At 47.5% G+C, this 14,341-nt stretch overlaps 1 protein-coding gene across 1 annotated transcript in view; it reads right to left on the reverse strand.

The window, feature by feature from the left end:
- Positions 1-3,172: 3,172 nt before the first annotated feature.
- Positions 3,173-14,341, reverse strand: part of FAM171A1 (family with sequence similarity 171 member A1) — a 124,699-nt gene continuing 113,530 nt past the window's right edge. The window contains exons 6-8 of the mRNA XM_027121952.1: positions 9,889-10,005; positions 6,683-6,797; positions 3,173-6,144 (exon numbers count right to left, since the gene is read on the reverse strand). Coding sequence (XP_026977753.1) covers positions 4,437-6,144; positions 6,683-6,797; positions 9,889-10,005 — 1,940 coding nt within the window. The 3' untranslated portion in view covers positions 3,173-4,436. The remainder of the gene's footprint in view (positions 6,145-6,682; positions 6,798-9,888; positions 10,006-14,341) is intronic.

Raw genomic sequence — 14,341 nt, forward strand, 5'->3', positions numbered from 1 at the left:
AAAGCACAGGGTCTCTGTCATTTAAATGATGTTGCATATCTCCCAGCATGGTTTAGGGCACATACATTCATTTCTTTCACAAATTCCTCCAAGTCCCGCGGCCAGACCCAAACCACAAGAAGATACGTGGTTCTTTTCCCAGTGAACACTGCCCAGCTTTAACTCGGAGTTACACTACAGCTTGGAAAACGACTGCATCTCGCATTTTCCGTTCTAACTAGGGGTTTCAACGTGAAGCTTCATAAAGCAGGCTCTGGAGTCAAGCAGACCTTGTTCCCAGGCTCCTACCTTCTTGCTAGTGGCCCGTGGAGTGTTCTGACTCACGCCCCGAACAAAGCTTAGCTAACACACGTCCTCTCTGCACCAGGCACATCACAGCCTTCTTGCACTTAGGAAAGCTAAACAGCGCTTCGGCACTACGCTTGGGGGCCGTCTTCAGCAGCAAAATCACCAACAAAAAGATAGAACTGCAGAAAATGTGGCAATAAGCGGACTGTAAACTAGGGACACTTATTTACAGTCTGAGAGCTGAAACAAGAAGGCAAAGCGTCGCCCAGTTCAGCCTGGGCTGGGAACATGCGTGTGGGGCAACTCAGAGTTTTCATTGCTCCGTGCTTGTCTGTGAATGACCTCGAAAGCCCAGTGAGGGGTGATTTGGGGGTTACAAATAAATTTTAGCAAACAGGCAGATTCGTCAATATGGAATCCTCAAATGATGAGGATTAACTTATATTTGACTATGCTCTGAGGTTATTTATCTCTAGTGTATCTGTTTGCTGCAAATATAACTACGTGCTACTGTGCCTCTCTCCTAACTTTTGTGTGTGGTGATGTCACTTTAGTGGCTTGAAACTGGCCACGTGGGAATATTTACACCGTGGATATGGACAAATGCTACAAATCAGAGCTTGCTTTGTTGATTGTACAGATTTAAGAAAGCGATGGAGAAAAGTTAATAGTGCAGATAAACTTAGAACTGTATCATGTCTGGAGCCATTACTGACAGTAACACACACACAAAATCGAGGAATTATTCTTACAGGGTTCAAAAACTATTATGATCCAGCAAAGAAGTCACTCCATGATTGATCAGTGAGTGAAGTTCTGACATGTATCTTCGTTGTTTCAGTTACATTAATTAATCATTAATGTAAAAAAAAATCAACAAGTGTTTATGTCACAACTACATCCTTCTGTCAATAGCAACAGGTTGGCTCTGACTGACATCAACGAAAGCATTCTGTGAGAACGAATTATCAAATGGAATTGACAATTATGCATTTTATTATGATTTGTAATAGTTTTAACTTAAATGCATTCATTTCCAGAGAGCTGGCCGTGTAAGTGACACACCACTGATTCTAGCTGAGTGACCTCAATTACTTAACCCCCAGCCTCCATGGAGTTAGGTGTAAAAAAAATAAAATAAACCTCACAAGATTTTGAGAATTGAATGCATTATTGTTTCCAACATAATGTTTCCGGGTAGAGACTCAACAAACGTCAGCCCCATCTCCTCACTCATCTCACCAAGGGTTCGGAAGCAGCATCTGAGGCATCCCTGTACACACTCACCTGTCTTCCCAGACCTGGCCGCAGAGAGCTGTTTGACTAAAGTCTCCTTAAGAGGCAGGTGAAAACTCACCACTAGGTGGCGTAAGCAAGGTGCTTTTGAAGGCTTTAGTTCTTCACACAATATAATTGATTCGGAACACGGAACACTGCGATAAAAAGATAAATACAACGTTTAAAGTCCACACAGTTAGGGTGCCCTTTCCAGACAGCTCTAGTCTGGTGACCAATCTTGGCTCCCCGAGCAAAAACATTAGCCTCTGAACCTCCTTTTGGACAAGCGTAAAACGAGTGAGCTTCATCTTCGGCAGAACCAATTTCCCTTTGGCAAACCCACTGTCTTGTCTTTCTAGGGACATAGCGTCTCGTGACCACTGCTGGCTGCTCTACACCTTCCATAATCCTGGTCGACCCAGGTATGTCCCACCTAATGAGAAGGAATCAGAAAAGCACCCCCCCACCCCCGTCTTCCTGCTCAATCTCCCATCATCAGTACTGCCAGGTAACAGGTCACCTACAAGTCACACGTAACATGCATTGTAAACGAGGCTCTTCTGGAAACTAATGCTTTAAGGAGATTATAGCATTAGCAGCGCGGCAAAGTCAAAGGGGACCTTCTGGCATTCCCCCATCACCCAGGTCTGACCTGGGTATGCTGGGAGAGGCCGCCTACTTCTCCTTTGGAGAGTGACAAATGGTTCTTACCTGGAATTTTAGTGGCATCCGCCAGGGTTCACCTGCCACCTATTGGTGAGAATGTTCACTCCCAGTCACTCACTTGCTAAACCCCAGACTCCCCTCCATTCATATGCTTCCACACTGTCAGGGACTCTCTCAACCATTTTAAAAGCAAAACACTAGACATCGGCACTTGAAAATTAAAATCGTAAAAATCAGCTTGACTCATTTTTCTGCCTGTGTGAAATTCATGAATAAGACTTTATAACGAAGCTAGCTAGCTTAATTTATTTCCACCAATCTGTGCTATAAGCTGATGGCTCCAGTAACGACTTTGATTAATAGTTTCACACATCTGGGATGGTTCTGGTCATTTGAATGACATCTTTTTGAAGCTGGATCGACTGAACATAAAAGAAAACATTCGTTTTTTGTAAAGTGCGGAAACACAATAAAATGTTACCTTGTATTCTTGAATGAAATTAAACAGCAAGGTGGATTTTTAGGATTTAACCATCATGTCAACTCTGAGGCACCTACGTGTTAGTCTTTTTTGTTTGTTTGTTTTTTATCGGAGTTGATTTACAACGTTGTGTTAGTTCTCCTGTACAGCAAAGTGAATCGGTTATACGTACACATATATCCACTCTTTTTTAGATTCTTTTCCCATATAGGCCGTTACAGAGTATTGAGAAGAGTTCCCTGTGCTATACAGAAGGGCATTATTAGTTACCTATTTTATCTATAGCAGTGTGTATATGTCAATCCCAATCTCCCAATGTATCCCTCCCCCCACCACGTGTTAGCCTTCGAATATAAATCCAACAACTGGCCTTCCAGACTGCCAAGGGATGAAGAGAGCATTCTTAATGGCAACTCTAAAACCAATTATGGCTCAGAATGAATGAAAAGGACCACAAGACAGGTTTCTGTTTAAGAGTTTATTCTGAGTTTTCATTTTTGGATAACCAAGCAGCTCTTTAAGGAGAATGCACAGAAGAATCATTCTGGCACTTTTGGATAGTACATAAGATTTGTTTAATAGTCACATTCAGTCTTCTTGCTCAGCCCATACTCTGTGTTTGGTAAGCAAGCTCAGCCCATAGGATTCCAGAGTTAATACGTAACCATATATACAAACAGCCAATAAAACCATAATGGTGCCTAGCGGCCAAAAGGATGGCGGAGGGAAGGGGATCGCTAAAGTGTCCTCTAGGCTAGCTTAGCTAAACAGAATCCACGTCACACGTGAGAACGACAGAATACACTGAGCTGAAATGAGAATTCGGAGCACGAATGGGCACTTGGCGGCATGCAGTTGAAAGAAAAGGGGGATCGTTTCATAACTTTATAAAATCCAGGCAGTTCAATGAAAGAAGTTAAGAAAAAACAACGAAAAAAAAAGCCAAGTAAGGGACTGTCTGTTGTCACTGTAAAAAAGGCACTTGGAGTTAATGGGACCAGAAGTGAAGGACTGGCAGCTGATAAAAACTTCAGTACGATTTCATTAAGAGGCTTGGATGTTCAGAGGTGACACTCAGAAGTTCCTGAAAGGAGATACCGAAATAAACCACAGGCGAAAACGAAGGAATAGATTCCTTACAACCAAATTGTGTGTGTGTGTGTCTGTGTGTGTGTGTGTGTGTGTGTTTAACAAAAGCAAATCGGAAACGAAACCTAGCCAAAGCAACAATCTAAGCAAAGTAAGACCACGAAGCAGCGATGCATAGTTTTCCTTTGAGATAATGCATACCTCCAGACACTAAGTGCCAAGCTAATTTCTCAATGATAACTTCACAGGAGCATTATTGTGATAGAATTGATTCAAGCAATGCAAAAAGAGTTTCATCTGTTCCCAGAATCTGCGGGAGCACTGAGGTTATCATCAGAACTCAGCGACATCACGTGTGGTTTTTTGGTGTCCTCGGGGGTGGACACATCAAGTACGGGGAACGACGCGGACATTCTGACACTCCGTTCGGCCATCTCCCTGGAGGCGACGCATTCTTTCTTCTGAGTAAGAACTTTACTTGCAAACACTTTGACAGCAAACGGTAATTGCAGAAAAAAGTCCACTTCCCACTGTGGACGTGGTTCCACTTCCTCCGCAAACAGGTCAGCGCTTCCGTAAGAAAGAATTTTTGGCAACTGGATTCTAGTCCCCCTGTTGGGCGGCTCGGGGCCGCTCATTTGATGTTGAACGCCATCAGGGGTCGCTCCTCCCGTTTCTGCCACGGGCTCTTCTTGCCTTCGCCCTGGTCGTCGTCGTCGTCTTCGTCGTCCTCGTCCTCCTGAGCGGATCGCCTCTTGTCGGGACTGGCCGATGGCGCCGGGGGGACGTCCGAGGTTCGTTTCGTCGTCTCCTCCTGCAGGCTGGGCAGCTGGCCGCCGCTTCTCCGGCTGGAGCCGTCCAGCAGGCACCGCAGGGCACTGTCCTCGGGCGTCCCGACCGCGGTGCCGCCCTCGCTGCCGCTCTGGTCCATGTCGTCCAGGTACACGAGCTGCGTGTAGGCCGAGCTGTCCGCGGCCCGCGGCTCTTTCTGCGCATGCTCCTGGACCGGTGGGCGGTTCTGCGGCAGAGACAAGGGGTCTCCTCTTCCCTTTCGGGCAGATTTGGGTTCATTCATATCCACGCCAGAATCCAAACTGGCATCATTGCTTCCGTTCCTCCCAGCTCTTTGGAGATCAATGTAGGAATGTCTGACGTGTGCATTGGACCGGCCGTCCAGGGACACGAACCAGGCCCGAGGGTGGGGAAGGGGCTTCCCACCCCCAAGTTCCAGCAGCGCCTTTTCGGTCAGTAGCTGGACCTCGCTGTTCATCTGAGCCAAGGCTGCGTCGTTCAGGGACGCCGGGATGGAGAGGGACTCGGACATGGATGCATTCTGTGGGGTCCACTCCCGGGTGCCCGCGTCCTGTAGGTGCTGCTGCGAGATAGCCTGGCAAGATAAGGGCTGGGCCTGGATCTGTGAGGAGGCGTGTGGGAAGATCCCCGCGTGAGGGCTGGCGAGCTCGGCCTGCAGTCTTTCGATCTCGAGCTGCTGGTCGGCTGGGACGACCAGGGGCTGGCCCACATACGAATGGTCCCCTGGGAGTTTCATGTAATGAGCCGGGATGACCAAGGCGGGTAATACCTTCCTGTAAACGCTGTCATTGACCTGGTCCACGGAACTACAGCAGATCAGCTGGCCGGGCCGCGGGAAAGAGGTAGGTCTCTCCAGGTGGTCTACTGATCGCGACATCATACATTCAGTAGGTCTGCGTTCCATCAGCTGGTCTTTCTCCGGAGATGAAGGCGCGGGGTACATGTGTTCCTGAATGGTGAGCTTACTTCCTGTGGAAATGTGGGTCACGGAGGCCTGCCCGTCTCTGTCTTGCTTTTCAAATAAAGGCTGCGAGAGCATGGCATTGTAATTCCTCCTGTAGTCACTGTTGCCGGGGGACTCATAGCCTTCCCTTTCCACAGACTTCCTGGCCTTTAAGGGGAACATCTCCACCGACTTACAGTAGTCTTTTCCCAACGTCCCACTCGGTGTCAGGTTGTCAAAGGAGATTTGGCTTTTATCCTCCTCCTTGTGAGACAGGAGTTCCTCCCGAGAGCTGAACTCCTGCGAGGTGCTGTAGGAGAGCTTCAGCATGGGCGTGTGCATGTCCACCTCCCCGCTGGAAGACATCATCTCTAAATGGACTCCGCTCATCAGCTCCTTTGAGCCCGGGGCCTCGGGGGGGCGGCCCTGGCTGGTGACGGAGAGTGGGCCAGGGAATTCTGATTCCCGCCGAGAAAACAGCAGGTTGATGTGTGACATGGAAGTTGACTGATCCCTTTTGGTACTCTCCAGGGTGGCAGGAAGTTGCAGTTTTCTATGGTGCTGGCGGGGTTTCAAGCACTTCCGCCTGCGATCAAAGATACAAACCCCAAGATTAAAGATTCTCAGAACAGTGAAGGTTCAAGTCGAAACCTAATTCTCAATTCCCACAGGAAGAAACAAGACAACACAATGAATTGGCAGCCAGAAGCCTTCTCACCCCGCACCCTCAGCCCTAGTTTGATTCTGAGGGTCGCAGATTTTACCCCAAGTACATCCAAGTTATCCATTCAAAAGCAGAGTCGACGATAAACCTTCTTGCAAGTCGATCAGATGAGGCATCAAAATAAGAACAGTTCTGCTGTGTCCTTGAGAATATCATCTCTTCATTACCATGTAGGACTATTCTGAACGAATCATGACAACTTATTTTTTTGTGACCGCCCTTCTAAGAAACATTTTACAGTGTGCCTCCCACTGTTTGCAACTTACGTGACAGATGTTCAGTTCTTAGGTACTTTTTCATGAGAAAAAAAGGACCTCGACTCAGAAAAGGACCTCGATATCAATGCTTGCGCAAGAAATTCCAAATTAAAAAAGACAGTGCCTCAATGGTAAAACTTTACCTGCAATAATATAAAAGGAGACACAGCAAAACCAAAAGAATGAAAGCCATTCCTCCCAAGATGGCCAAAAGAAACACCGTGTGATACGTGGCGATGTCCTGTGTGACAACGGGACCTAAAAAGTCAGAAAAGGGCATTTGAGATTTGTGAAAACCTTTCAATAAAAAGAGGGGAGATGAACTGAGAGCATGATGTTTTCCTTGCTCTTACTGGCTGGGGTGTGGAGCGGCGGCCGGATGCAGACACCCTTTAGATGGTGTGCCTGCAGCATCACCGTCACTTCCCTCAGTGAAAAGGGATTAACCCAACCATCACTAGAGCACTCTGAGTACTCAAATTCTGTGTGCAGTGTCCAGGGTCCTTCCTTAGCATTGGGTACCATTTCCATCATTCTAAATATGTGATCTTTTAATAAAAGAAAACTAGATGCATGATCATATAATGAGGGGGACTCATCCATTCACAGACATGGCCTGAAGACCTGGGGATTTTATGATACTGCAGAAGAAAAAAAAAAAAAGTCATGAAATTTGATTCTCACTTTCCCTGGGCAATGATTACTGTGTAATCATTGGCCTAAACCCTTGGCCTAAATGAATCAGTTGAAATGTATGAAATAAATTTCTATGACTTAAAAAAAATAATCCACAGCTTATTACAGGGGTATCAAGGGTTTCTAAAATGCCTCCTGTTTTTAAAAAATAACCTCTTTCTCTCTAGTATCTGTTCAAAATGGCTAACCTGATGTGGCAACAGACCTTTCCAGAACTTACAGACAAGGTGATCAGAGGTAAACATATTTTCTTTTTAATCTACATTAAAATCCATTAGAATCCATTAAATTAAATTGGGATTTAATTTACATTAGAATCCCAAGAGGTAGTTTAACTTACTCCTTATGTTCAATAGTAGTAAGAATCTATCTTAATGTTGCTAACAATGGATTGACAGCAATAACGAAAACCTCCCCAAATTACAATATTGGGGCACCTATTGGTGTCCAGGTATCTTGGCAGTGCTCCAAAAGATGGGAAGGAAGGAATGTGGTTATATCGTACATTATATCAGAGGAGCACGGTTATGATTACTAAACACCATAAACACCCATTTTTTAATTGATTTTTTATATTCGAAGGGACAGATTTCTTCAAAAATCTCTTAAAAGCTAGATAAATCCAAGGAGACTTGTGGATTTTTGAAAATAGTGACATTACTTAAGTTCAAAAGATGACATCATTCTCTCCCAATTACAAATCATCTCAACGGGGTGAGGGTGAATATTTACAAAAGTTGGAAAAATTACTGACAACTATCTACCGCCTTAATTGTTCAGAGAAACTTTTTTTTTTTGGAAAAATTACTGACAACTACCTACCGCCTTAATTGTTCAGAGAAACTTCTTTTTTTTGGAAAAATTACTGACAACTACCTACCGCCTTAATTGTTCAGAGAAACTTTTTTTTTTCTTTTTTTTGACACAGAGACAACCCCACAGACATACGTAATGCCTTGGCAGGGGTCACCAAGAAATCTGGGGTACACATAAAAATCATTTCCAAATAACTGAAGCTTGGTCCTTTTAAGTACTTAAAATGCTATTATTTTAACTTCTGCCAGTGGAAATCTTGACAAACTTCACAGTCACACTTCATTTCCTTCTTAACCAGAGAATGAAAGAGAAAACTCTATTTTCTTGTTGGTTTTGGGCTCACGAAAGCACAGCATCACTGTAATTTGTTTTAATATAAGTGACGGCTGTGTGGTTACCAATATACACATTTCTACGTTAAATGCCGTCAGGGCTGTACTATGTGTGCTTTTTATGGCTTTTTGTCTCTTCCTTCACTGCTCTCAGGAAGCTTGGGTCGACCTACATCTAGCAGTTCTTCTTCCCCTCTTTACAAAAGTATCTATTAATCTGTCGCATGATAGGAACACCGATCGCCAGGGTTCTTTGAAATAGATCTAAAATAAAAGTTAACTTTAATGCATGGGCTTTGTGGTCTCTACTTTGGTACTTAAGGACTTTTTTTTCTTTCTTACCTTACTCATAATCATATTCTAGATATTTCAGATTTGGAGACTGAGGCATTCCTGTAGCTGGTTCATGCCTACGTGGCTACAAGAACCATACGGTAAAGGGAAACGCATAGTCTTATAACCCAGATGTGAAGTGTACATTTTCCCAGGATTGGACTATCAAGTAAATGTAACTGACTTTTCAACACCCATCTAGGGTTGGCCTCCATCAAATTAGTTACTTTGGGAGTCTAAGTGTTCATCCCAGTGATGATTCCATTGGTAAAGTATTTTGGACTCCCATTTTGAAACTGCCTTCATGGTTAATTGACGAGACAACTTTTAATCACAGCACATGTTGACCTAGCTCAAACCGACTTTATTCACCAGCCTTGGAGGTGGGTGACTTTTAGATGTGTCTAAGAAAAATCAAAGGGACCCTCTGGGCAAAAAGACTGGCCACCTATGAAGAGTTTCTCTAATGATGACAGTCCAGGGGGAAAAGGTTCTAAAGGCATTTTGAGTACTGGAAGCCATCCACTGGAAAGACTTCTCCTAAGGTGACTATTTTGAAAAAAGCAATTCTAGAATACTCCTAGGGATACATCAGCATGGTTCGGTTAAAAAAAACTCAAACTTTTAGTCAAAATATTTGTGAAATTAAACTTCAGTGAAAAACATGAGTTAATTCACGTATCCTAAGTGGAGATGAGTATTCTTTTAGATATAAAACAACAGGCTTCCTTTGAAGCCTTTCAGAAATGCCCGATCAAGGTTTTTGCCCCAAGAAGCCTCCTATGGTGACTTTCTGCTGGTCCCTCTAGTGATTGCCTTATACTACGTGTTCTCTTGCACCAGGCCACAGCTGTTTCAGAAATTAGGGAGGAGGTCTGACCCGCCTCTGTGGGCTTTAGATTAAGAATTCCCTACGGCAGCTGTCTGAGCAAAACAGAGATTCGAGACAAGGCTATTTTCTATGCATGATTCTTATCCTGGATGGGAGAGTTCCAACCAGAACTCCCCCAACCCCCAGGAAAAACCTTTGACTCCTCATTCGCTTTTTCACACTTTCAACCATATTTAAGGAAGATCTGATCTCCCTGCTGACATCGCTTTCAAAAGCACACTTAGCCTGAACCCTCAAAGGAATCGGTTCCCATCACTGCAGATTTCGGGGGTCCTGTTACCTGGGTTGGGAGGAGACATGGCTGCCACCCAGTACCCCAACTGAGGGGCGATGTATGTCCACGTCAGCTGGCTGCCTTCCTGGTGCACGAGGCCGAGACCACTCTTCAGCCACGTTCCTGTGGGAGGCAGAAAAAAACTTCAGCCACATGCACGCTCAACTCCTATTTAAGGCTTGAGCTCACTGTACAAGTCACCTTCGGTGTCGTGTTTAGAACCCATCAGAGAGCCAAAAGGGTCCAGCTCTCACGGAGGGACCGCATTTCGCTTTCAGGAAAGAGTCGCACTTGTTTTTCTTCCTGATTAAATGACTTTCAGCCACTTTATCACACGTCCCTGCTTCCAAACTCAGATACTTTTAGCAGAAGCTTTTGGAGTTTACTCCTCCACCATCATGTCCCATCTCCTCCGGAAGCCTTAGGGGTTTAGAAGCAGAATAAAGGTAGCATGAAAAGGGCTGGTGGGACGGGAAAGAAGAGGGGAAACTCCAGCTCTGTTTATAGTTTTCATCCTCAAGCAAATAAACGGATTTCCTCTCTGGAATCGCAGACCTGTGACATCAGAGTTGCTTGGGGAAGTTTTTTTTTTTTTTTTTTAACATCTTTATTGGAGTATAATTGCTTTACAATGGTGTGTTAGTTTCTGCCTTATAACAAAGTGAATCAGCTGTACATATACATATATTCCCATATCCCTCCCTCTTGCGTCTCCCTCCCACCCTCCTTATCCCACCCCTCTAGGTGGACACAAAGCACCGAGCTGATCTCCCTGTGCTATGCGGCTGCTTCCCACTACCTATTTTACGTTTGGTAGTGTATATATGTCCATGCCACTCTCTCACTTCGTCCCAGCTTACCCTTCCCCTTCCCCGTGGCCTCAAGTCCATTCTCTACGTCTGCGTCTTTATTCCTGTCCTGCCCCTAGGTACTTCAGAACCTTTTTTAGATTCCATATATGCTTCGGGAAGTTTAAAAAAAGTATATCGATTCCTTGGTCCTATCTTTGCAAATTCCAACCCATAAGACTGGCTTAGGCGAGTATTTTAAGAAGCTTCTAGTTGGTTCTGATGCTGGGAGACATGGAGTACGTCCGGTCAGGGCTGTCTTCAGTCACTACTGTGAGATACTAGTTAGGGCTGTCTTCAGTCACTACTGTAACTAGTATCTCACAGTAGTGAGCACCTCTGTGTGCTGGCCCGTCGCAGCAATGTGCTTCCTATACAAGCTATCTACGGTTCTCACAGCGACCCTACAGAGGAGGACTTATTTTCCCCTTTTAGACACTGGACACTGGTGAGACACGGAACTCTTCCGAGGCCTCCCAGGGGTAGAGGGCAGAGCAGGGGCAGACTAGGTCTCTCTGTGTGTCTGGCCTCAAGGCCGGTGCTATTTCTTCCACTCTGCCCTGCCGCATCTCCTACGAAACCTGCCAGCGTTTGAGAACTTTTTTACTTTGTAAGGTTTCCAGGAGCCGGTCGCCCAAGGCTGCCTGGCTGTCACCTGTCTCACCTGCAGAGAACCTTGCTTTGAGAGCCGGGGAGCAAGGGAGATTGCTGGCTAGGTCCCCACCAGCCCGGAGACACGGGTCTCTCACACGGGGTTCCTCCTATGATCACCCACCCCCTGAAATGGCTGCATGTGGAATCCTGTCCCCTCCGGGACTAAATGCGCCAGCTGTGCACCAAATATTCCACCTTCCAGTCTCCAAATCCCTGCCTTTCCTAGGTATACACATCACCGACGTGGCAAGAGCAGTTTTCTTTCCCTCCTGAGAAAAGAAGCAACACCTGGCAGACTTCCTAGGGCCTATCAGTTGCCATAGCAACATTCAGATGTAGGGGGTGGAAAGGTGCCCCAGCAACGCCTCCCACAGCCCTCCTCCCCTCCCCCTCCATCTCCTCCCCCTCTTCCTCCTCCATCTCCTCCCCTCCCCCTCCTCCCCCTCCTCATCCTCGAAGACAGAAGGTGAACAAAGAAGGAAGATGGGAAGAGGCCAGGCGTCAGCGGGTGCCCTGCGTAGTCTGACTGCCCCCTGCAACAGGCTGAATCATGGCCCCAGAGGATTTCAAGTCAAGTGAGACGAGAATATACGCTGGAAGGTTTCCAAAGTGAGGATGAGGATGCTCACTTCAGATTCACGTGCTGAAGAGCATCAACCCAGAGGTGGTCCAGCCACTCCGAGCATCACTCACTCCACAGGGCTGCTGAGAACATGGAAACAGGGAGCATGTGACACAGGCGGCTAATGTGGTTCTGCGTCGGGTCAGAAAGCTCGCCTGAAGGCAGCGAACGGATGATTTGCCACCACTTCCGGTTTTCCCCTCGGGGACCCCATGCTGTTTAGCTCATGACTTACACACCCGACCCCACTCCCACACGCGCTCCCACAGGAGTGGCCCTGCCAGGATCTCCTATCAGCCAGGAAGCCGCCTGCACTTTGGTTTGCAGTTTCCTTCTTGAGTCACTGCTCTTCAAGTGGAGCGGATTAGGTTAGGCTAAAGGCGACCAGAGGAAAACAGCTGGAAGCTCAGAGCCCTGAGCGCTCACTCAAGGGCGAGCCACCTACCTGGATGGCTAAGTCGCCTTGGCTTTCTACGACACAGCCAACTGGAAACGGGCTTTTTTTTTTTTTTTTAACCTGTACGCGGGCCTCTCACTTTTGTGGCCTCTCCCGTTGCGGAACACAGGCTCCGGACGCGCAGGCTCAGCGGCCATGGCTCACGGGCCCAGCCGCTCTGCGGCACGTGGGATCTTCCCGGACCGGGGCACGAACCCGGGTCCCCTGCATCGGCAGGCGGACTCTCAACCACTGCGCCACCAGGGAAGCCCTGGAAAGGGGCTTTTAAAACACCTCCCAGTTACACTGGGAACAAGCCTAAAGGGTGGACGGACACACACACCCCGCCCCCAGCTAACAGGCCCGCAAGTCCAGCCTGTGATGCTTGTGGGAGCCAGAAGAGCCAGGGAAAGGCGCAGTACAAGCTGCTTTGGGAGCTCAGTAAGAACGAGTGCCTCTTGCGGTGGGCAGAGAAGGCTGGGACGAGCTGGGCTCCGGTGAACAGGCAGGACTGTCACCGGGGTGGAGGGTGGCCAGGAGCAGAGAGAAAAAAGAGGGAATAGCATGCACAGAGGCATGGTAAGTTACTGGCCCGGGGAACGGGAGGGACAGAGACTGGGGATGGCTGGGCAGGGCTTCCGGCGCCATTAGCAATGGAAGGCCACCCGCCCCCACCCCCAGTTCTTCCCAGGTTGGTCCTCACAACACACACTTTTACCAGAGGCTGTGACTTTGCCCTCAACTGTTATTCCAACCTCACATGCTTTTCCTCTCTTCCAAAAATCTACCCACCCTTCAAGATTCAAGTCACATCCTGTGTCCATCCTGAGTCCCTCCTGCGCGCAGGGACCTTCCAGGTCTCGGCGACCCCAGGGCACATGTCACTACATCACCCGTTTTCCAAAGCATACCTCGCCGAAGTTGCTAACCCTCATCCTATGTTCCCTTTGTCTTCTCAACACCCAGACACATCCGTGGCGTGGGAACGTGACAGTACTTGAGGGTGAAAGCCAGACGTGCAAACTCCCCATTTCCCCTCGAATAATATCAGATGACCTCCTGTGCAAAGGTGGGTGTGGCTGGCAGGAAATGCAGTTAAGCTTGGGATTCTACTCTTTCAGACCAGAGGGAACAAAGCCAGCTGGGAAAGAGGCATCTATTTCAGCCTAAGTTTTCTGTGAAACATACATGTGTACAATGAATAAAGGGCAGCGCTGTCTTGGGATTCGGCAATCACGTTGTTATTGGCAAAAGCCATTTCCAAGCTTTCTGTGTAGGAAATTAGCTACAGGGAACACAAGAATTAATGAATTGTGTACTAGAAACATATGCTTCTCATTACTGAAATCCTGATGCTGTGGTGTGAGGCTGTTTTCCCACCTGAGGAACCTCCGCACTCGTAAGAGATTCTTGTGCTCATGGCTGGGAGAGCCAGCGCCGGGAATGGTCACTGGTGACCGGACAGCCGGACAAACAGACCTCTGGAGAGTCTCTTTTGTTGAGCAGGTTATATGACCGCCAGACCCGCGGACAGGGTACCAGGAGCGGGTCCCTTCCATCTCTGTGGGAAGACCCGGGTTGCTCCTGCTTAGAAAATTCCAAGTGCAAGGCCACTGGCTTGTTCCCCTCCCTCCCGGGTGGGGCCAGCCTCTGAACACCCCTTGGTCATCACAGCTGCTGGTAGGGCTGCCAGGGTCAATAAGCTTGTCTCCCCTGTGGTCCGGACATTAGGGCAGCTGCTGAGGTCATAACAGCATAACGGGGCTTCCTTCCGACTCCCCCGGGCTCTTCGCAAGCGGGCCGTCCAGGCAGGTCTCAAGGTGGGTCACCTGGTGAAGGTGTGCAGGTAGGAGGAGGGTGCCATGCTTCCTTGTGCTCCACAACGCCAGCCCAGCCAGG

The sequence above is a fragment of the Aethalodelphis obliquidens genome, unplaced genomic scaffold, assembly GCF_003676395.1.
Source record: "Aethalodelphis obliquidens isolate GAN/ISIS:26980383/991018 unplaced genomic scaffold, ASM367639v1 scaffold23, whole genome shotgun sequence".
NCBI classification, from domain to species: domain Eukaryota; kingdom Metazoa; phylum Chordata; class Mammalia; order Artiodactyla; family Delphinidae; genus Aethalodelphis; species Aethalodelphis obliquidens.